Raw genomic sequence first — 22744 nt, 5'->3', positions numbered from 1 at the left:
GGGGGGCCGACCGGCGGGGGACAGGGGTGACCAGTCGGTGACAGCGGCCGGGCCGGAGCGTTTGGCCGCGCTCCCCTCCCCTGGCAGGGCACAGGCAGCGGGGCTGAACCGAAAAGGCGACTTTAATTGAGGCAGGTTCGGTGATGTCCCAGCGGCCCCGGAGGCCGGGACGGGCCCGGGGCTGCTCCTGCTCCGTCTGTGCGTGGCGGCGGCGTGGTGGCCGGTGCTGGCCCTGAGTGTCGGTGCCGGTGCCCCGGGCGGGCCCGGTGGCTGCTGAGGCGATTCCCGCGTGGCTCCGTGCGAAGCGGGATGGCGAGGAGGGGTGGCGGTGGCGGCGGGGACGCGTGCTCGGGGGTCACCTCTTCCTGCCCTGCCAGTGGCGCAGCAGCCACTGGGTGACGAAGGGCCAGGTGGCCAGGAAGAGCAGCGTGCGCGGAGACACGGTCAGGCGCCACGGGGACAAGGCCTGGCGAGGGGAAGGGGACAGAGGTGGCACCCAAGGCAGCGAACACCCCCTCAGCCCTCTGCCGAAAGGGACACCGCCGGCACTGCTCGCTGTCCCGGTCACATCCCCCCTCCTCTGTGCATCACACCGCCGTCCCTGGGCTGTGTCCCCATGGATGTCACCTGCTTCCCTGGGGGTCCCTCCCCTGACCTCCCCCAGCTGTGTCCCCACGCCCCCGTGGGCTGTCGGGTGGGCAGGGGGACAGCACGGCCACCCAGCCACCCACAGCACTTCCTTGCCCCCAACTCACCTGTGGAGCGAGTGCCAGGCCGGGGTCTGTTCCAGCTGCCTCCCCCTGCAAGACAGGAGAGGATTTGGGGTGCAGCTGGGGCTGGCACCCCCTTCCAGCCCCTGTGCCCTGGGAGAGGGAGGGAACGGCAGGGGAGGCCATGCAGGGCTCCTGCCAGGGATCAGAGGGTGCAGCTGGGCCAGGAGCCCAGGGGCTGCGGGAATGAGGGGGAAAGATGAATGAGGGGGGAAATGGGAATGAGGGGGAAACAGGAGTGAGGGGGGCACTGGGAATGAGGGAGGAAATGGGAATGAGGGAGGCAGAGGGAATCAGGGGGACAGTGGGAATAAGTGGGGCAATGGCAGCGAGGGGCAGCCCTGCCTTCGGGGCACCACCATCCCCTGCCCCGCCAGGATTTGTCACCACTAAGCACCGGGGGGTCCCCACATCGGGGCCAGCCGTGTCGCAGGGCCCGGAGCTGAGCCCAGCGCTGTCCCCGGCCGTACCTGGGCAGCGCCGAGCGTCTCCAGCCGGCTCAGCCTCTCCCGCACCCGCCGCAGCTCCTCCTGCAGCGCCCGCACCGTGCTGGCCACGTGCGCCTCCAGCTCTGCCGCCAGCCCCGGGCCCGGCTCGGGGCTGCTCCCGGCGTCCCCCCCGGCCAGCCGGACATCTGCGGGCACAGCGACGGGCACACGGCTGGCAGGGCAGGCTGGCACTGCCCACCCCGTGCTGGCACCCACCGGTGGGCAGCGACTCCCACGGGGCACCTGCCGTGGGCTGCCCACCCACAGCCACCGCCAGCCCAGCCCGGCGGCCCCAGCAGCAGCCGGCTTGTCCCCAGGGCCACGCACCACTGTGACACTCCAGTGCCGTGGTGGTGGTGGTGGGTGGCCAGCCCACCCACGGTGTGGGTGCTGTGGTGTGTGTGGGTCACCTGGTGACACCTGCCACCACAGGGCAGGACACCCAGGGCCAGGGCAGCTCCTCCCTGGCCGCCCCCGGGCCCATCAGAGGCCCCAAAGCAGCCTGGCAAACACCTGGATAATCCAAGCAGGGAGCAGGACACAGGCAGGGACTTGCTGCCAGCCCTGGGGACAGCCCAGCCTGGCCTGGGGACAAGGTCAAGCAGCCCGGAAGGGAACAGTAACAGGGGAAAGGGTGAGACACGTGGGGTGTGCCCAGGTGAGGCAATGGCACCAGTCCCACGGGTGAGAGTGGCAATGCCACCCCAGGGCAGCCCAGTATGTCTGGGGACAGCACACAGGGTGGCACAGCTCAAGGCCTGGTGGTCCCCAGACTCCAGCAGCACTGCTGGGTGGCATCAGGCGAGTGGCACTGCTGTCCCCAAGGCCTCCAGGGCACAGGGCCCAGCTTCACCCCTGCTCTGCTGGGCAGAGCTCACCCTTGGCACCACCCACATCCGAAGGCACCGCTGGTGTAGCTGGACCTGGGCATGGGAAGCCAGGGCCCTGCATCTCCTGCCTGGCTGCTGGAGGGCCAGCAGAGCACCCTCCAAACTGAGGCAATTCAGTACCATGGCAGGAAACGGCCAAAGGAGGGCTGAGCTGCTTGGGGACCAAGGGATTTGGACACAGGACACTTGTGGCTTCCTTCAGCCTCTGATCACCCAACCATGGGTGCTGGAGCCAAACTCAGTCCCCTCCCACCCCCAGCCCAGCCCATGGAGGTGGGCAACAGCAGCAGCAGCAGGAGGAGGCGCAGGGACAAGCTCTGCACCCACCTGTCTCGGAGCCCAGGGCTGGCAGGTCTGTGCTGCTGCTCCCCTCGGCTCTTCTGCCTTCGCCCCGCTCACCCTGCCCAGCACTGTGGGGCTCTGGGGGCTCAGCCCCAGCCTGGACCCCCTTTGGGGTGAGCCCCTGCACCTGCCCAGCCTATGAGATGGGAGAGAAGGGCCCTGAGACCCCCACTCCCCTCCCTCCCAGGGAGGGCAATGCCAGGGCAGCAGTGCAATCCCTCTCTCGTGGTGCCATTTTTGGGGGTGGAGGCGACTGAGTGAAGCTGAATCCCAGTGGTGATGTCAGCCAGCATCTGGCTTGGGAGGTGACATCTGAGGGGTGTGAGTGCCCAGACTTGAGGTGGCAAAAGAGGGGGGGCTTCCTTCCTCCTTCCACCAGACCCACCAGGCCTCAGCATGGCACCAAACATGGCAGCAGGGAGAAGTGGCAGGGGAACAACCCAGGTGGTGGCACCCATGTGCAGCTGCTGGTCTTGCCCAGCCCCACCAGCCCCCAGTGCCCCAGCAGAGCCTCACCACAGCAATGGGGGGGGCTGGGGAGGCTCCCCAGCACCGCCCCAGTGACAGGGAGCAGGCTCCAGGAGTGACACGAAGCACAGAGAGCTGCAGAAGGGTGTCCCTGCAGGCTTTATCAGGCTCCCAGGCTGGTGCTGCCATGCAGAGTGGGCAGGGCAGGGGTGGCAAAGCCTCCAGCGCTTCCTCCGTTACCTTCTCAGGCTCCATCTGCTCCAGGGTGTCACTGAATGTGTCCCCCTCAGAGTCACTTGTCACCTGGCTCCCCTCGAGTGCCTCGGGGGCAGGAGCCAGCCCAGGTCCTGGAAGGGAAGCACAGGGCTGAGCCCTGGGCAGGGCAGGGGTGCCCAGCTGTGTCAGAAGGCACAGTGGGAACAGGGGATGTGCCTGTCCAGGGCGAGGCTGGAGAGGGAAACTGAGGCACTGCAGGGGTGGAAGCAGCTCTGTTCACGTGGCCAGGAAGCCAAGGACTGAATATCCCCTTCTGCCCACGGTGTCCCACTGGCACAACCCCCAGGGCCCCTGGGCAGCAGTGGCACAGGCAGGGACACGACCCAGCTCCCTGGACACTGCCCAGCTCCCTGGGCACTGCCAGCCCCAGCACTCGAGGCTGGCACACTGACACTCGCTCTGTGACCATATTTGCTCCTGGGGGAAGGCTGGAGCAGCAGCAGGAGGAGGAACCTCCCTGCAGCACCCTGCCCACCCCAGGGCACAGCCAGGGGCCCTAGAGGGGAGCACAGGGGGTGACTACATGAGGGGCTGTGAGAGAAAAGCCAGGGCAGAGGTGCCACCAGGGCTTGGCACTGTGAATCCCAGTGCCAAGGAAGCAGCAAACGTGGCTTGAGCCATGGGAGAACATCCCCTCATGGATCAGGGACCTTGCAGGGTGATATTTCCAGCCCACGGGGCAACAGCCTCCCCTTGTCCCCGCAGTTTAGCAGATTCTGGCGCCTCTGCACAGCAGGACTGAGGCAGGGCCAACCCCACACGTCCAGTGAGAGCTGAACCCCTGACCTAGGCAGTGCCCAGAGCACCCAGGGCTGGAGTAGAGGTGCCTGAAGCCAACAGCTCCGTGGATGGATGGAGCCCCAGCCCCAGTGCTGCCCCACAGGGCGCTGCCAGGGGCTGGCCACAGCAAGGACACCAACCTGGCACGTGCTGCCCGTGCTGCTGCTGCCCAGGCAGGGTGTCTCTGGGGCTCTCTGGAGCTGGGCTGCTCACTCTGCCATCCTGGCTGGGGCCATCCTGCTGCCCCTGGCTCTCTGCACGGAGGGAAAGGCACAGCTGGGTCATTTTGTGGCCTCGGTGCTGCTCTCCTGGCTGTGCTGGCTCCCTGTGGCTGGGCTGGCCATGGAATGTCAGGGAGCAGCAGCCTCTGGAGGTGCCAGCAGCTGGCAGGGAAGGAGAGGAGCCAGGTTTGTTTGCTGGCAGCCCAGGAACCAGCCTGGGCTCAGCCTGTGCACAACACCCTGCTGACCCAGGGGTGTCCCTGTCCCCAAGCCCCTGGGGCAGCACCGGTGAGTGACAGTGACAGTGCTGTCCCCTGGCAGTGCCCACAGCCACGGTAACAGAGCCCAGGGCAAGAGGTGCTGGCTGGAGGAGCCTTGTGTGGGCAGCAGCACCCTGAGAGGACCTGACAGGCCCCAGCCCTCCCCAGCACCCCGTGGAGCCCAAGGGGTTAATCCCAGCCAGATTTCCAGCAGCCCCCAGGACTTTGCTCCCTGCTCCTGGGCAGGTGTGTGGCAATGCTGCCCTGCTGCTCCTTCCCTCACTCTCTGCTGTCCCCAGCCTGCCCTCGGCATCACAGGGACACTGAGGGGCAGCTGCACCCCACACAGGGGTAGTGCCACTGCTCTGGGATCCTCCCAAATCCTCCTCAAATTCCCAAAATCCTCCTCCCCATCCCCAGATGCTCCTCAGGGCGTGCTGTGACTCACAGAGTGTGGCTCTTGTCACCTCACAGACACCAGGACAGACCTGGCTCCAGGCACCACGTTCACAAGGCTCTGCTGAAAGCCCCACTCCCTGGAGACCTGGTGGGACCTGGATCCATCCATGATGTGGGTTCCAAGTGCTGCTTTATAACGTGTTGTCTTGGTAAATAAACAAGCCCAAAGCTGCCCAGCCCCCCAGCTCTGTGCCCAAAAGCTGCTGGAGGCACCTGCCACACTCCACACTCTGAAATCTCCTTTCTGCTCCAGTTAAGAGCCACCAAAGCTGTGATTGCAGGGTCTGAAGGTGAGTTTGGGAGTCTTTAACACAAATGACTCAACACCTTGAGGAGCTCAATGCTTTGCACCTCAGTTCCAGCCACCTCGGGCTCGTTGTTCCATCAGGTTTAGATTTAGGTGACAATGTCAGCTGTAAGTGACACTCACAAGCAGATAATGACCAGTTTAGACACAGTTTTTAAATTTCAGAGGGAAACCAAGTCTGCCTTTTAAAGGGATTCGCCCGGGTACCATGGGGAGGAGCAGCCTTACACACAACTGGTTTTGGCATTCCAAAAATCCCATTTGGTTTTGGCTGGAAGCGGGGGGTGACAGGCACAGGACAGATGCCTGGGAGTGAATCTGTTTGCCAGGGCTCTCCCAAAACAAAGGTCACACACCTGGACTGCTGAAGCCCCTGTGCTGCCGAGCTGATCCTTCCTGAGCCCTCACTCCTCCCCACCAGACCCAGCCAGGCCAGGACAGCTCCCAGCCCCTCCTGGCCCCAGACAGCAGCAGAGGCCTGGAAAGGGCCAGAAGGGCTCTCCCCCACACAAACCCCTCCAAACAATCCCATTGCTCCAGCCCTGCTTCTCCATTCCCTCCATGCAGGAGCTGCCCGGCCTGTCCAGATGTTTCCAGCAGCTGGGCTGGAGCCAAGGGGCAGCAGAGCCTCCCCCAGAGCTGATCCCTGCCCACGGCCAGGGGGACAGGGGGGACCTGAGCCCAAATCCTCTATCAGAGCTGGGTGGAGAGAAAGCCTAGGATGTGTCACACAGAGGGACAGCAGTGTCACACACAGGGACTCCAGTGTCACACAGAGGCACAGGACTGTCGCACAGAGGGACACCTCTGTCACACACAGGGACACCAGTGTCACACAAGGCGACACCGGTGCGCCCTTAGAGCCCCTCGGCAGCAGCAGCAGTGCCCCGGCAGTGTCTCTGGGATGTGCTGTGCCCACCCCGTGTCTCCTCGGGGACCAACGGGACCCGGTGCCGGTGGCAGTACCGAGGGCAGGGCACGGCCGGGCCCCGCGGCCGCACTCACCCCCTCGGCTCCTGAAGAAGGACTCGGGGGGCCGGGGCATGTCGTGGATCACCTCGTAGAGCGGCTCGAAGTAGCGGAACATCTCCTCCGTGCTCTCGTCCATGGGCACGGTGTCAATGACCTGCGGAGGGCCGCGGCTGGACACGGGCACCGGGCAGCGCCCGGCCCGGCCCCGCCGCCCGCCCCGTTACCTTCTGGGCCACCTTCTTCATCTCCGCCACGTACGCGGCCATCGCCTCCTCCTTGGACATCGCGCCCAGGCTGTGCCAGGCGTCCCTGCGGGGCCGGCGGCCGTCAGCGGGGCCGGGCCGACCGGAACCGGAGCGGAACCGGAGCAGGACCGGAACCGGAGCGGGACCGGAGCGGGACACCCCCTTACCACTTGTAGCGGCCGATGGGGTCCCAGAAGCCGGGCCGCGGGCCCTGGCAGCGCCCCGCCGTCGCCTGCTTGTAGTAGCTGTAGAAGCGCAGCATCTCCTCGTAGGAGGGTCGGTACGCACCTGCGGGGTACGGTCAGCGCGGCCGCCCACGCCGCCGCCGCCCGGCCCCGGGCCCGGCCCCTACTCACCGCTCCGCGGCAGCCCCTGGATCACCTGCACGGCGGCGCGGAACTGCGCCCCGCAGCCCGGCTCCTCCATGGCGGGACCGGCCCCGCACCGGCCCCGGCCCCGGCCCGCCTCGCGTCCCTCTCCGTGCGGGGACAGCGCCGGACCAATCAGCGCCCGCCTTACATCGGCCCCTCCGCGCTGCCCCCAATCATCGCCCTCCTTCCATAGGCTCCCTCCGCCCTACGCCCAATCAGCGCGCGGCTCCCGGAAAGGGCCCCTCCCTCCCCTGCTCTACCGGCGCCCAGTGCGGCGCGCGCGCCCCCTGCCGGCCGGACCCTGCAGCGCGCGGAGAGCTGGGACTGTGCGCCCCCCGGCGGGGACGGGAGGGACTGCAGGGCTGGGGACAGGGACCGGGACAGGGACAGGGACAGGGACAGGGGGACAGGGACAGGGACAGGGGGACAGCGACAGGGATAGGGACAGGGACAGGCACGGGGACAGAGGGACAGGGACAGGGACAGCTGGACAGAGGGACTGTGACAGAGACAGAGACAGAGGTACAGGGACAGAGGGACTGGGAAGGGGATTGGGACAGTGGGGCAGGGACAGTGGGACAGTGAGAGACAGGGCAGGGACAGTGCCCAGAGACACTGCACTGGGACAGGGGACAGTGAGGTGGTGTCTAGGGACAGTGCCCAGCACCCCGGAGCACCCAGGCTGTGCCCAGGTGTGGAGCTCTGGGACCCAGCCCTGGCACAGGGACCCTGTGCAGGAGCACAGTGCCATGGGGTGGTGGCACAGCTCTGTGACACTGCAGCAGGCACAGGGACAGTGCTGGGGCTGACACCTGGGCTGTGCAGCAGGACAAGGCAGGCAGGAAGTGCCAGGGCACAGGGATGCTCTGGGACACTGGCACAGGGTGCCCAGAGCCCCTGGATCCCTGGCAGTGCCCAAGGCCAGACTGGACAGGGCTGGGAGCAGCCTGGGACAGTGGGAGGTGTCCCTGCCATGGCAGGGGTGGCACTGGGTGGGTTTAAGGTCCTTTCCAACCCAAACCATCCTGGGATTCTGTAATTATCATCCATGCACTGTGACACCAGGACAGTGCAGTGGGGACAGGGACAGTGGAGCCACATGCCAAAGGTGCCAGGGGAAGGGACCAGGGACTGGGACACTGCACTGGGATCTGGAACATGGCACTGGGACAGTGCCACCAGGCCACCGGGCAGGAGAGGGGACAGCTGGGTCAGGCAGAGCAATTGTTAATTATTATCCAATTTGATCCACTGTTCTTTTATTCACTGGATACTTTTAACCACTGTTAAATAATATCCAACTGCATTAATTATGGTAGTAAGGAAGGGGCAGAATTTGGGGTCTCTGAGGGGTGAAGCCCCCCTGTTCCAAGGGCATCTTTTGAGGCAGGGAGCTGTGGGGACACAGGGACATGTGTGACCTGGCAGAACAAGGTGCCCTGGGGGGGTGGGAGGTTCTGGGGTACTGTGGGAGGTTCTGGGGTACCGTGGGGAGCCCCCAGATTCAGCCTGGCCCTGGATGATGGGATTGGGATGCAGAGCAGCTTTCAGCATCCCTGTGCTGGCTTCATCCTTGCCTCCCACTCTGGTTTTCCAACCTTAACTCCACCAACACATCCCAAATCCAGGTGGGTCAACACCCCCCAAACCCTTCTAAATCCCATCCACATCGCCCGGGGAAACATTTCCTTTGCTAGTCGAAGACAAATGAATAAAACTAAATAAATCATCATCATAAAAATTGAAATAAAAGCAGTACAATCTTTTAAAGCCCCGGCCATTTCCGAGCTCTGACTCAGGATTCCTGCTCGGAGCAGTGGCGGGGCCTCGCTGGCTGCGGCCGCCGGCGAATCCCGAGCGCTGATTCACGGCACACGTGCTGTGCTATAAGCGGCCGGGAATGCGATCCCGCTTCCCACGGGATCCCTTCCAACCCGGCAGAAAATAGCAGCGCCGCGGGAGGGGAGGAACCGCGCAGGGATTTGTTGTGCCGCGGGTTTTGCAGCCCGAGGTGTTTATCCTGCTCATTCCACCCTGGCGAGGCATCTGCTGCTGAGTTCCTGGGAATGCAGCTCCGACGGGAGGAAGAGAGCTTGGAGCAGAGCCCTCTTGTGTGGTTTGCAAGTGCATTTTTGGGGTGACTCCGGCGTCCCCCTGCCCCCAAAGTCTTCAGAAAGAGCTTTATCCCCCCCAAACACAGCCCAGGGACTGCACAGATGTGTCCTCAGCTGTCCAGATGTGGCAGGAGCTGCCCAGGTCTGGAACTACAGCACTGAAACTCTGTGCCAGGCTGCTCAGGTGCTGCCCAGATGTCTCCCTGCATGTACAGATGTTGCTCTGGGATGAGCAGAGATTGTCCCAAGAGTCCCCACTGGTTGCTCAGGGTGTCCAGATATTGCTCAGGACACACCCAAGATGCCCAGATGTGGCCATGGATGCCCCAATGTTCCCTCAGTATAGTCCAACATCCCCCAGGGTATCCAGATGATGCCCTAAGTGCCCAGATGTCACCCCAGGACACTCAGTATCACTCCAGGTGCCCAGATGTCACCCAGATGTTGCTCCAGTCTGCCCTGCTCTCACCCCTGCATGCCCAGCTGTCCCACCCAGGGCTGGCAGCACCCCTGTGGCCCTGACACTGGGGAAAGTCACCTCCTCTTCTTGTCCTGGAGCTCCTGGTCCCCACAGCCCAGCCAGGCTGGGGTGGCCTCCCTGCTCCCCTGGACACTCCGGATTTCTGGAAAAGCCTGCAGCGACCCATCCCTTCCTGCCCCACCACCCCCAGAGGGAAATCGGCCTCAGGCTGGGCTGGGCTGGGCCAGGGCAGGCTCAGGGTGGACACCAGAGGAATTTCCCCATGGGAAGGGTGCCCAGCCTTGGCAGGGGCTGCCCAGGGAGGTTTGGAGTGCCCGTCCCTGGAGGTGCCCAAGAACCATTGGATGTGGCACTGAGTGCCCTGGGCTGGGGACAAGGGGGGTCAGGCACAGCCTGGACTTGGTCCCAGGGGGCTTTGCCACCCTAAACCCTTCTGGGCTCTGTGTGAGCGTGGCTGCACACTCACACTCACACTCACACTCACACTCACACTCACACTCACACTCATACTCGGGGCTCTGTGACTGTCTCCTCCCGGCTCATTCTGCTGTCCCTCCCCGGGTGTCCCTCCGTTGGGGACAGTCACCCGGAGGTCCCCGGGTGTCCCTCCGTTGGGGACAGTCACCCGGAGGTCCCAGCCCCTGCCTGGGGCCCTCAGCCCCGTGCCACCCAGCCCATGAGCCGGGGACAGGGCTGGCACGGCAGGGCCGGGTTCCCGGGTGCCCCGGGGTTGCCCTGGGTGCCCTCTGGCGCTGCCAGGGCGGCGCTGGCCCGGGCAGAGGGGGCTCCCCTCCGGTGCCCACTGCGCTCCCTGGCCGGTGCCCGGTGCGGGCGGGGGGCAGTGGCGACCCCCGGTCTGTCCCGGGCTCGGACAGAACGGGACCGGCTGCACAGAACCAACACCCGGGGGCACGTCGGGACCGGGCCCTTTCCCGGTGCTGAGGCAGCCGCGGGGCAGAACGAGCCCGGTGTAGCTCGATCCTGTCCCGGGCAGCCCCGGGCAGCCCCGGCAGCCCCGGGCCGGCACAAACGGTTAACAGAGCCCGGGTGCCCTGTGGCTCCTCCCGCTCCCTCCCCGCGGCTGGCCCCGGTCACTGCCCGGCCGCCCAGCCCCGGCCCCGACCTCCGCCACCGCCCAGCCCGGTCACACCGGCCGGGGACACCGGGCGGACCGGGAGCGGCACAACCAGCCGGGGCACCGGGAGCACCTGCAGCGCCAGGAGCAACGGGGTCCCCCGAAACACCGGGAGCAGCGGCGGTGCCGGCGGTGCCGGGAGTCCGAGCCATGATCTGCGGCAGGAAGGCGCGTCCCGCCGCCGAGCAGCTCCGCGCCCCGTCCGAAGGCGCCGGTGGCTCCCGCCGGCCCGGGAGAGCCCTGAAGAAAATGGGTGAGTTCCGGGGTACCGGGCAGAAACCTCGCCAGGGCTGGGCCAGAGGGGTCCGGGAGGGGTCCCCGTGCCCGGGAGGGTCCCCGAAGTGAGGGGGACCCTGTGACGGGAACAGGTCCCCAGGGCAGGGGGGCCCCCAATGGCTGAGATGGGTCCCCAGGGGCGGGAGGGTCCCCCTGCCAGGGGGACCCTGAGGTGGATGGGTTCCCCCACAGCAGGGAGGGGTCTCCCGGGATGGGAGGGGTCCCCAAGGCCACCCCAAATTAGCTGTGCATAGCCCCATCTGTTGGGGGACAGCAAGGTCGGGCTTTGGCCACATCACAGGTGACAGGAGCCCCCTTGCTCAGGGCATTTATTGTCCCCAAGGCTCGGGTCCCACTCCCTGGGACCCTCCCCAACACCCTGCCTCAGTTTCCGCCTCCCCAGGGTGCTGCCCTGGCACAGGGGGCACACGGGGCTCAGCAGCCCAGCAGGGCAGGGGGTGCCCGGCAGGGTCAGGGCGGGTCCTGGGAGCGGCCGGCCCCGAGTGGGAGCAGCAGGAAGGGGCAGGTCTGGCCCTGTGCCCCCAGCCTTGGACACGGGGCTGCGTGCCTGGAGCTGCTGCAGCTCCGGGTGTCTGTGTGCCTGAGTGTCCATGTGTCCCTGTGGCTGTGTGTCCTTACATCCATCTGTCCTTGCACCTCTGTATCCACACATCCACGTGTCCCTCTGTCCCTGCACCTCTGTACCCACACATCCATGTGTCCATCTGTCCCTGCACCTCTGTACCCACACATCCATGTGTCCATCTGTCCCTGCCCCTCTGTATCCACACATCCATGTGTCCATGTGTCTGTCTGTCCCTCTACCTCTATATCCACTCATCCACGTGTCCATCTGTCCCTGTCTCCCAGCATCTGTGTCCATGCCTCCCCTGGGCTGTGTCTGGGAGAACCCATCCCATGCCCATGCATGTCCGTGTGTCTGACTGTCCGTGCATCCCAAAGCTCATGCACCCATGTCTCCACATGTCCGTGTGTCCTGCAGCAGTGCATCCCTGTGGATCCATGCATCCCTGCATCCTGTCAGTGCATCCCTGTGTCCACTGTGACTCTGTGACTGAGCAGCTGTGTCCATGCATCCCTGCATCCCAGCACCACCTGCATGTCTGTGTGTTTGTCTGTCCTTCCCTCAGCAGATCCATGTATCCACACATTCCTGCATCTCTGTATCCATCATCCATGTGTCCTTGTGTCTGTGCATCCACGTGCACACTGCACCCCGGTGTCTGTGCACCCACAGACCTGACATTCCTGTGCCCATCCCGGTGCCCATGGAGCTGTATCCACATGTCCATCCCTGTGTCCGTGTGTCCCTAGATCCCTGCAGCCCCATGCTCCTGCAGCCATGTCCCCACACCTGCCCTCTGTCCTGCACCTCGGGCAGGATGCGACCGTGCAGGGGGTGCTGGCAGCTGGTGGCTGCATCCCCGAGGCCATGGTGGCTCAGGATGTCCCCAGGAGCCCCCAAACCACCCTTTCCCAGCCCAGGAGGGGAATCTCCGTCCAGAGCAGGACGTGGACACTGGAGATCTTAGGAATGGCTGCTGAAAAAATAAAGGGAGGAAATAACCATTCTCTGAACAGATGGAAAAATCCTGGCTGAGGCATGGGCCTGCCAGTCCCCTGAGTCCACCCTGTCATTGTTCCCAGCCTGAGCTCTGCTGCTGGCACTGTCCTGGCACTCTCCATGCAGGATCTGGGCAGCTTTGCTGGGATTTAGCAGCTGGGCTGTGTCACTGCTGTGCCCTGTCCCCCCTGGGCAGCCACACTGTGCTCCAAAGGGGCCCAGTGGCCTGTCCTGTCTGTCTTCTCCCGCCTGTCCTGTCCCTGTCCCTGTCCCATTCCCATTCCCATTCCCATTCCCATTCCCATTCCCATTCCCATTCCCATCCCATCCCAACCTGTTTGTTCCACTCCATCCCATCTGCTCTGTCCCATCCCATCTGCCTCATCTTGTCCCTGGCCACCCTGTCCCATCCTGTCCTGTCATGTTTTTCCTGCCCACTCTGTCCCATTTAGTCCAGTCTGCCCCACCCCCTCCTGTCCAATCCTATTTGTCCCATCTTGTCCCATCTTGTCTCATCTGCATTGTCACATTGTGTCATTCATGTCCCATTCCATCAGCTTCTCCTGTCCATCTCACCCTATCCCATCCCATCCCATCCCATCCCATCCATCCCATTCCATTTGTCCCACACCACCATCCCATTGGATACAGATGTGCACCCAGATGTGCACCAATCCCCCCCCAGCCCGTGCCCCCCGTGTCCCCAGTACACCCTTAGAGCCCCCGTGCCCCCAGAGCCCGCCGTGCCCCCGGTAGCCCAGGGCTGTCCCCGCAGGCCTGACGGAGGATGAGGATGTCCAGCGGATGCTCCAGGGGTCCCTGCTCTGGAAGGTGAAGGCCCGGGGGGGCTCCAGGGCGCGGCTGTTCCGCCTGCAGGAGGACGGGGTCACCGTCTGCTTCGAGGGACGCTTCCGGCGCGCCCGCTCCCCCCAGAGCTGTGAGTGCTGCCTCTGTCCCACGGGGTTGGGGACACCGAGGCACAGCCTGCACTGCCATCAGCTGCAAGGAGGGCCAGGAGCTGGGCATTGCCCCAGAGCCGCCCCTAGACCCCACCAAGGACCTGACCCTTACCCAGACCCCACCTGGAACCCCAATCCCAATCCAGGACCTCATCCACAGCCTTAGGCCTAGACTCCACAAAGAATCCAGACACCATGTGAGACCCAGACCCCAAACCAGGACCCCCACCTGGAATCCAGACCCTACCCCAGGACCTGCACCCCCACCCAGGACCAAGATCCATTCCCAGCATCCAGAACCCCACCTGGATCCTGACCACAGCCCAGTTCCCAGACCCCCACCCAAGACCTGGATCCCCACTCAAAACCCAGATCCCCCCCACCACTGAGTTCCAGAACCTAACCCAGGACCAGATCCCAGCCCAGGACCCAGATCCTCCAGTGAGAACCAGGGGATTCCCAATGCTGGGACATGGAACTCCACAATCCAGACCCCTCCTCTGCACCAGGTGGCCCCTGGGACCCAGATCCCTGCCGGTCCCCACCTGTGACCTGGACCCTGATCCCCACCCAGGACCCAGACATCCCTCCTCACCCAGACCCCCACCCAGCACCCAGACCCCAACCCTGCACCCCAAGCCTGGGGTCCAGACCCTCACCTGAGCTATGAATCCAGTCCAGACTATGGACCCCCACCCAGTACCTGAACTACCCATCCTTCTCTCAGTGGCTCCCAGAGCCTTCCAACCCTTCCCAGTGCCTCCGTGTGGAGCTGTAAGAGCCCCCACCCTTCCCCATCCCCCCGGGGTCGGCCCGAGGTCCCGTCTCCATCCCGGCCAGACTCTGTCCCCCTTCCCGGCGTCACCCGTCCCTTCCCACCCTCATCTGGGATGGGTGCCTGGAACTGGCACCGCTGCACGACGGCTCCATCCCCTGCCAGCGTCCCCGTCCCCGTCCCCGCGGGGACAGCGGCTCCCGTCTCGCCTGGGATTAGCGGGCTAAGCCCGGCAGCGGCACCGACCGGAGCCCAGCCCCTTGCGGGGGCACCGCGGGGACGCGCGGGGTGTCCATCAGCAGCCCAGGGTGTCCATCTGTCCATCAGCAGCCCAGGGTGTCCATCTGTCCATCAGCAGCCCGGGGTGTCCATCAGCAGCCGGGGTGTCCCTCAGCAGCCGGGGTGTCTTGCAGGATGCTCGCGGGTGGGTGGCCCGCCGAGGGAGCGCGTCCATGGTCCCTCCCCACCCCGCGCGTGTCCCCGCAGTCTCGGTGGCGCTCATCGAGGCGGTGCGCGAGGGTCGCCGGTCCGAGGGGCTGCGCAAGCACGGGGCCGCCTTCCCGGAGCGCCACTGCTTCAGCCTCGCCTTCAAGGGCCGCCGCAAGAACCTCGATCTGGCCGCCCGCGGCGAGGAGGACGCCCGGCACTGGGTGCAGGGGCTCACCAAGCTGATGGGGCGGCTGCAGGCCATGAGCCAGATGGAGAAGCTCGACCAGTATCCTTCGAGGAGGGGCTTGGGGACAGGGTGGGGACGACTGCGGGTGACGCCCGGAGGTTCCTTAGCCCGGTGCAGTTGGATCCACGGGGTCCTGCAGCGAGCAGACAGGAACAAGGACAACAAGATGTCCTTCCGGGAGGTGAAGAACATGCTGAGGATGCTCAACATCGACATGGACGATGTCTACGCCTCCAAGCTCTTCAAGGTACCGGTCCTGAGCTGCACCACCCACTGTGCTCGCTGTGCCCGCTGCTGGCTCCGGGAGGGAATTGCTGGCTCCTTCTCTGCCTTCCCCAGCACAGAGAAGGGACAAACTCCTCACACCAAAGCCACCCACTGCCGCCAAGGGTTGGGTCCCACCAGGGGTATGTGGTGGAGAGGGGTGAGGGGGGCTGAGCTGTCCAAGCCACTGCTCTGTGTGTCCCCAATGTGGGACATTTCTCCCCAGTGGAGAGCTGTTCCTCTGTTCTCTCCCAAGGTCCCTTTGGACGTAGGGAAACTGAGGCACGGAGCTCTGCTCTGTTCCATCCCCGAGTGGGGGGTCAGGGGGCTCTGGCTGGGGGAACAGAGGGGACAGGACTCGTCCCACACACCCTGCTCACTCCAAGGACAGGCAGAGCAAGGCAGGGGGTGGCTGTCCCCCGTCCACACAGGGAGGGGACAGTCCCTGAGGCTGGGCTGTGCCATCAGGAGTGCGACCACTCGGGTAACGAGCGGCTGGAGGGCCGGGAGCTGGAGGAGTTCTGCCGGCGGCTGCTGCGGCGCCCGGAGCTGGAGGAGCTCTTTGGGCGCTACTCGGGCGAGGACCGGGTGCTGTCGGCCGAGGAGCTGCAGGACTTCCTGAGGGACCAGGGCGAGGAGTGCAGCCTGCGCCAGGCCCGCGCCATCATCCGCACCCACGAGCTCAACGACAAGGGTAAGGTGGGGATAATGGGGTGGGCACTCGTGGGAGCTCATGGATGTGGGGATGGGGCTCTGACTGGGGGCATCACCCCCACCAACCAGTATGGGGTCCTCCAAGGCTTCTCCTACTGTCCTGTCAGCCATCCAACTTGTGGCCTGGCTGGCACCTGGTGGATGTGACACTGTGGGGAGAAGACACGTGAAGGTGGAATGGGCAGCAGGTGGACTCATCTCATGGGTGGTGTGGTGCCAGCTTTGCTATGAATGTGACACTGCTGGGGGACTTCTGTCCTCCTCAGGTCCCACCATGGCAGGTCCTGGGTGAGCACAGCGCTAGGGGACATCAGGGTGGGGATGAAGGACCTCCATGTCACAATAGTACCCTTAAGGCAGATGTGGCACTAGGAGGATGGAGGACATCAGATGGGAGATGGGACACAAAGGGGACCTCCCCTGAGTGCCACAGTGCCATGTTTGGGGTGGCATGGCACTGGGAGGACAGAGGGTATCAAGGTGGGGACAGGGAACCTCCATACCTCATGGGTGTCACCATGCCACATCCAGAGTGAATGTGGCACCACCAGGATGGGTGACATCAGGATGGAGATGGGACACTCGAGAGAACTTACATGTCCCCTGGGTGCCACAGTGCCAGGTCAGGGATGAACATGGCACCTCCAAGTGGGGAAAGTCCTCAGGGTGCCACCCTGCCACCACCATGTGACACCCGCCACCATGTCCCACAGCCAAGCAGCAGGACTTGATGATGCTGGATGGCTTCATGATGTACCTGCTGTCAGCTGCTGGTGACATCCTCAACCAGGAGCACACCAAGGTGCACCAGGACATGAGCCAGCCCCTGAGCCACTACTTCATCTCCTCCTCCCACAACACCTACCTGACCCGCAACCAGGTCGGCGGCAGCAGCAGCACCGAGGCCTACGTCAGGTGTGTGTCCCCTGGGGCCCCAGAATGGGGACAGACAGACATGTGGATGTGTGGGTATAGAGGTGCAGGGACAGATGGACACGTGGATGTGTGGATATAGAGGTGCAGGGACAGATGGACACGTGGATGCATAATATAGAGGTCCAAGGACAGATGGACATGTGGACACATGGATATAGAGGTGCAGGGACAGATGGACACGTGGATGTGTGGATATAGAGGTGCAGGGACAGATGGACACATGGATGTGTGGATACAGAGGTGCAGGGACAGATGGGTGCAAGGACACACAGCCACAGGGACACACAGAAGGTCCCGTGGCTCCGGGGAGACAGGGACTGACCCGGTGCCGGTGTGGGGGCAGGGCGCTGAGGGCAGGGTGCCGCTGTGTGGAGCTGGACTGCTGGGAGGGCTCGGACGGGGAACCTGTCGTCTACCACGGCCACACACTCACCTCCAAAATCCTCTTCCGTGACGTCATCGAGAGCATCCGAGACTCCGCCTTCGAGGTGAGACGGGCGGGAGCCCTGGGGGTGCCCAGTGCCCGGTGCTGAGTGTGGAGTGTGGGGTGCCCGGTGCCAGGTGCCCGGTGCAGAGTGTGGGGTGCTCGGTGCCAGGTGCCGAGGGCTGCCCCTCCCCATGCCCAGAAATCCCCCTACCCCGTCATCCTGTCCCTGGAGAACCACTGCGGGCTGGAGCAGCAGGCCACCATGGCCCGGCACATGAAGGCCATCCTGGGGGACAGGCTGCTGACACAGCCCCTGCAGGGGCAGGACCCCCAGAATCTCCCCTCACCAGAGGTAAGGCCACCTGTGTGCCACCACAGCGTCCCCATGTCCCCTCCAAACCCTGAGCTTGGACCTGCCCTCTGTAGCAGCTGAAGGAAAAGATCCTGGTGAAGGGCAAGAAGCTGCCAGAGCTGTGGCAGGAGCCCCAGGGTGTCACCTCCCTTCTGGACCCCGAGGAGGAGGAGGAGGAAGAGGAGGAAGAAGAGGAGGAGAAGGTGCAGGAGAGAAGCCCCCGGCGGGTAAGAGACTTCCCCAGGGATGTGGTTTTGGGGGACCACAGCATCCTGGTGGTCCTGATGGATCAGAGCATCCTGGTGGTGCCAGGGGACCATGGCATCCTGGCACTGTCCCAGCTGAGCACTGCCAGCTCTGCCATGCCCTCTGCTGCCCTGCTCTCTCCTCTTTCAGTCGCTGCAGTCACTGCAGGAGATCAAACCTCTGCAGGTGGGTGATGGGCTGGAGCTGGGGGGGCTGACAGGGCGGGTGCTGTGGGGACAGTGAGTGGCTGTCACTGCCTGGAAGAGGGGACAGAACTTGGGGACCCCTCAGCTGTGCCTCCCTCTTCCTGTTGGCCTGGCTGGCCTGTTTCTGGGGTTTTCAACACTTTGATTTCTCTGTCACCTCAAGTTCTTCATCATGTTGGGCTTTCATCACATCCAGGGTGACCTGTTGGGGTCAGCATCACTTTGGGGTCTCTGTCACCTCAAGTATTCCATCCTCTTGGGGTGCCCATCATCTCAGGGTCTCCAGCACTTTGGGGTCTCCCTCATTTTGGGGTCTGTAACACCTTGGACTGTCCATCCCCTTGGGTTCTCCATGACTGCGGGTTCTCAACCTGCTTGGGGTCCCCATCAGCCCCGGGTCCATCACTCCATTGCCTCAGGTTCCGCACCACCTTGGGGTCTCCACTGCTTTGAGGGTCTCCATGGCCTTGGGGGTCTCAGCTCTCAGCACTAGCAGGGGAGGGGGCCTGTAGACCCTCGGACTGGCAGGTGGCCACCAGGGCCAGCTTGTCCCTGCTGCCACAGTGGCTCCCGCAGGCCAAGGACGCATCGCAGGTGTCCCCGGAGCTGTCGGCACTGGTGGTGTACTGCCAGGCTGTCCCCTTCCCCGGGCTGGCCCAGGCCCTGCGTCACCCCCGGCCCTGCCAGGTGTCCTCCTTCAGCGAGAGGAAGGCACGGAAGCTCATCAAGGAGGCAGGTGAGGGCCACCAGATGGGGACAGGGATGGGGACAGGGTGGGTCCCTACTCCTGAGCCACTGGGATGCAGGATGGGCTGGGAAGGATGGGCTCGGTCTCTAGGGTGGCTCCATGAGTGGTCAGGGTCACACTGGCCCCACCCAGGCTGCCCTGGATGGGTGGGACTGGGGTCTGCTGGCAGGGCCTGCCTGCGGCCAGAGGCCAGGGCTGGGGTCACACGACCAGGATCAAGGTCTGGGATCAGGATTTGGGATGTGGCATCTGGGTCCAGGGCTTGGGGCTGGGAGTAAGGTCTGGGTCAGAGTCCAGGGACTGAGGTCTGGGGTCAAGGGCTGGGGCTGGGGTCAGGGTCAGAATCTGAGGTCAGGGCCTGAGGTTAAGATATGAGTCGGTGTTCAGGGTCTGGGGTCCAGGGTCAGTGTCTGGGGCCAGGGTCCGTGTCTGGAGTCAAGGATTAGGATCTGGGTCAGGGCATAGGATTGAGGGTTTTGGTGTGGAGTCTGAGGTGCAGGGATCAGAGTCAGGGTCTGGGTTCCATGGTCAAGGTTCAGGGTCAGAGGTGTAAAGTCAAAGTGTGGGGTCAAGATCAGGATCAAGGGTCAGAGTTTGGGGTCAGGGGTCCAAGGTCAAGGTACAGGTTTGGGGTCTGGTTTCAGGGTCACAGGTCAGGCTCAGGCCCATCCAGCTGGGCAGGCTCTGTGTCCTTGGCCTCCTCAGCCTCTGCTGGGCCCCCCAGCAGCACTGGAGGGTGCAGAGCCCCCCTGAGCCGTGTGCCCCCCCAGGCCCAGCACTGGTGCGGTACAACGCCCGCCAGCTCAGCCGCGTGTACCCGCTGGGGCTCAAGATGAACTCTGCCAACTACAACCCCCAGGAGATGTGGAACGCTGGCTGCCAGCTGGGTGAGACCTGCAGGCCCCCCTGACCTGGCACCCACCCCTGGAGCTGTCACACCCCTGACAGCCCATCCTGCTGTCCCCACAGTGGCCCTGAACTTCCAGACTCCGGGCTATGAGATGGACCTGAACGCCGGGCGCTTCCTGCCCAACGGCCGCTGCGGCTACGTGCTGAAACCCCCCTGCCTGCACAGCCCCCCCGGGGAGGGCTCCCGGCGCCTGGCCCTGCACATCAGGGTGAGGACACCCCACCAGCCTGTCCCCAGGTCCCCCTGGGTGCTGCCCAGGTCCCTGCTGGGTCACACCTGTGACATTCCAATGCCTGGCCAGCTGTCACCTGCATCTTTTCCCAGGTGACATCAACCCTGTCCCCAAATCCAGCTGGTATCAGCAATGTCCCTTCTCTGAGATGGCATCAGCCACCATGTCCCCAATCCCAGCCAACTGCCACCCACATCCCTCCTCCTGATGACCCTGCCACATGTCAGTCATGTTCCTTCTCCTGTGTGGCACCTCCTCCTCCTCACCCCATTCCCACTCCTGTCTGGGTGCCATCTCCACCTTGTCCCTAGCCCTGTGTCACCTTCTCCTGGATGGCACCAGCCACCTCCCTCCTCTTCATCCCATCCACACTCCTGACTGTGCTACCCATGACACTTCTGGGTGACACCAACCCTGTCCCCAAATCCAGCTGGTGCCAGCCATGTCCCTTCTCTGAGATGGCATCAGCCAACTCCTTCCTCCCCACCATGTCCCCAATGCCAGCCAAGTGCCAGCCACATCTCTCCTCCTGAGGACCCAGCCAAATGTCACTCATGTTCCTTCTCCTGTGTGGTACCAACAATGTCCTTCTTCACCCCATCCTCACTCCTGGCTGGGTGCCATCTGCTCCCTTCTGGGAACACCACCTTGTCCCTTCTCCTGGATGGCACCAGCCACCTCTCTCCTCCTCATCCCATCCACACTCCTGACTGTGCCACACATCTCCTGTCCCCAAATCCAGCTGCTGTCAGCCACTGGGTGGCATCAGCCACCTCCCTCCTTTTCAATGTGTCCCCAGCCCCAGCCAAGTGCCACCCACGGCCCTTCTGGGGACACCAGTCCTGTCCCCACACCCACGTGCCCCCTGTGCCACAGGTGATCACAGCACAGCAGCTGCCCAAGCTGAACAGGGACAAGGGCAGCTCCATTGTGGATCCCTTCGTGCGCGTGGAGATCCATGGGGTCCCAGCCGACTGTGCCAAGCAACAAACCCACCACAAGCTCAACAACGGTGAGTGCTGCCACCTGGGCACCCCCAGGGACACCCCTGGGCACCACGGGGACACTCCAGGGCACCCCAACCCCCAGGGACATCCAGTTACCTGCCACAACCCTATTACTGCCCAAATCCCAGGAATGCCCAAGGACAACCCAGGATCTCTTGGAGCACCCTGATCCCTCCAGACACCCCATGGAACCTGATCTCCAGGGGTGCTCCAGGACACCCGGGGTTCCTCAGGACACCTGGTCCCCAGGGACACCTCAGGGCACCCAGATCCAGGGACTCCTTGATGCCAGGGGCACCCCAATCCCCACAGCCCAGCACTCACTGCCAGTTGAACAAGTGCCTAGGACATCCCAGTTCCCAGGACATGCCAGTCATCCCCCCCCACCCCCCACAATGTCCCCTCCCCAGCACAGCCAGATCCCCACCAGTGGCAGGGTCCATCATGTCCCAGTTCTCCCAGTGCTGCTCCCTCATGGTCCCCAGTTCTCCCAGCCCAAACCCAGTGTGATGCCCATGCTCCCCAATATGACCCCCCATTATCCCCAGTATGGTCCAGCCCAGCTGCAGTATAACTTCCATTCCCCCAGTACATCCCATCAGACTCCCAGTATGATCCCATCCCTAAAGCATACTCCACCACAGTCACTGTACAGCCCCCATTCCCCCAGTATAACCCAGTACAGCCCCAGTATGACTCCCTTTTCCCCAGTACACCCCATCATGGCCCCAGCACCGCCCCCAGTCCCCACACCCCCCAGTGCAGCACGGCAGCTCAGCCGAGGCAGGGGCAGTGCCCGGGGGTCCGGCCGGTCCCTGTGTGGTCCCGGTGGCCCCGGTGGCCACACCCACCCCCTGCCGGTGCCTCAGGTTTCAACCCGCGCTGGGAGGAGACGCTGCGGTTCCAGGTGCGGGTGCCCGAGCTGGCCCTGGTGCGGTTCGTGGTGGAGGACTACGACAGCACCTCCTGCAACGACTTCGTGGGGCAGTTCACGCTGCCCCTGCCCAGCATGCGCCAAGGTGGGTGCAGGTGCCACCCCGCTGCCCCCTGGGCATGGGGACAGCCCCTGGCATCCGCTGAGCCCCCGACTGTCCCCAGGGTACCGCCACATCCACCTGCTCTCCAAGGACGGCGCGTCCCTGTCCCCCGCCACGCTCTTCGTGCACGTTCGAGTCAAGAGCCTGTGAGGCTCCACAGGAGGGACAACCTGGTGTCCCCGAGGTGCCCACGGGGGGACATTGTGTCTCTGTGTGGGGGACAACAGGCTCCTCCCTGGGTGGGCCCCTTGAGGGGGGACAGCCCGAGGACACTGCTCACCTGTCTGTGGTGACAGCAGGGCTGGGAGGACCCAAAGGGGTGTGGGCTCCCCTACCCACTGCCACCCAGTCTGCTGGTGTCCCACTCCTGTCCTTGAGGGGACAGAGATGCTGTGACAACCAGGATGGGTTGATTGGGCCAACAACAGCCCAGCACAGCCCCACAGGGTGACATGGGTGACAACAACCAGCAAATCTCACCAGTCTTGGCCACGCTTAATCCCAGCCCCGCTCTTGGGGTGCAAGGATGGTGCCATCATCACCCTGGAGTCCCTGAGGGGACCCTGCCACCACACACTCCATTGTGCCTGGGTGGGGACACATTGCCAGCCTCTGCTCTGGCACCAGTGACAGTCACAGATTTACACCCAGGGATCAAGCCAGTCGAATAAAGGTTTTATTTTAACAGAACCTGTCTCAGTGTCCCTGTCACCCTCTGGGGCCTGTCGTGGGTGGATCAGGGCTGAGGCCACCCCCAAACCAGCAGTGCCCTGCGGAGCTGCCAGGCACCCATGGGCACTGCACCCATGGAAGCT

General features: G+C 64.0%; 2 protein-coding genes across 9 annotated transcripts; one reads left to right on the top strand and one right to left on the bottom strand.

Moving 5' to 3' along the window:
* Positions 1-221: 221 nt before the first annotated feature.
* Positions 222-6973, bottom strand: ACBD4 (acyl-CoA binding domain containing 4). Of its 4 annotated transcripts, XM_030231383.2 has the most exons (10): positions 6835-6973; positions 6646-6766; positions 6458-6542; positions 6267-6387; positions 4155-4268; positions 3199-3305; positions 2476-2626; positions 1241-1404; positions 756-800; positions 222-466 (listed from the first exon to the last, which is right to left on the bottom strand). In XM_030231383.2, the coding sequence occupies exons 1-10, from the start codon at positions 6902-6904 to the stop codon at positions 356-358; spliced, it is 1089 nt and encodes a 362-aa protein (XP_030087243.2). In that variant the 5' UTR covers positions 6905-6973; the 3' UTR covers positions 222-355. The 4 variants fall into 4 exon arrangements, with proteins under 4 accessions (XP_030087243.2, XP_050841709.1, XP_050841707.1 ...); XM_050985752.1 differs by lacking the exon at positions 4155-4268; XM_050985750.1 differs by lacking the exons at positions 222-466; positions 756-800; positions 1241-1404; ... (1 more) ...; positions 3199-3305; positions 4155-4268 and having other exon boundaries at positions 5283-6387.
* A 3616-nt stretch (positions 6974-10589) lies between these two features.
* On the top strand, positions 10590-22619 carry PLCD3 (phospholipase C delta 3). Of its 5 annotated transcripts, none has more exons than XM_030230673.2 (16): positions 10590-10832; positions 13216-13377; positions 14661-14889; positions 14968-15097; positions 15583-15808; positions 16542-16743; positions 17108-17252; positions 17391-17543; positions 17618-17770; positions 17940-17975; positions 18560-18731; positions 19514-19630; positions 19713-19861; positions 20762-20897; positions 21800-21911; positions 21991-22619. In XM_030230673.2, the coding sequence occupies exons 1-16, from the start codon at positions 10730-10732 to the stop codon at positions 22220-22222; spliced, it is 2457 nt and encodes an 818-aa protein (XP_030086533.1). In that variant the 5' UTR covers positions 10590-10729; the 3' UTR covers positions 22223-22619. The 5 variants fall into 5 exon arrangements, with proteins under 5 accessions (XP_030086533.1, XP_050841567.1, XP_050841568.1 ...); XM_050985610.1 differs by having other exon boundaries at positions 10599-10832; positions 17621-17770; XM_050985611.1 differs by having other exon boundaries at positions 10599-10832; positions 18572-18731.
* Positions 22620-22744: the final 125 nt, after the last annotated feature.

Source organism: Serinus canaria, chromosome 27 (assembly GCF_022539315.1).
Source record: "Serinus canaria isolate serCan28SL12 chromosome 27, serCan2020, whole genome shotgun sequence".
NCBI lineage: Eukaryota > Metazoa > Chordata > Aves > Passeriformes > Fringillidae > Serinus > Serinus canaria.
The sequence above is the reverse complement of the archived record's forward strand: the minus strand, read 5'-3'. Positions and strand labels throughout refer to the sequence as shown.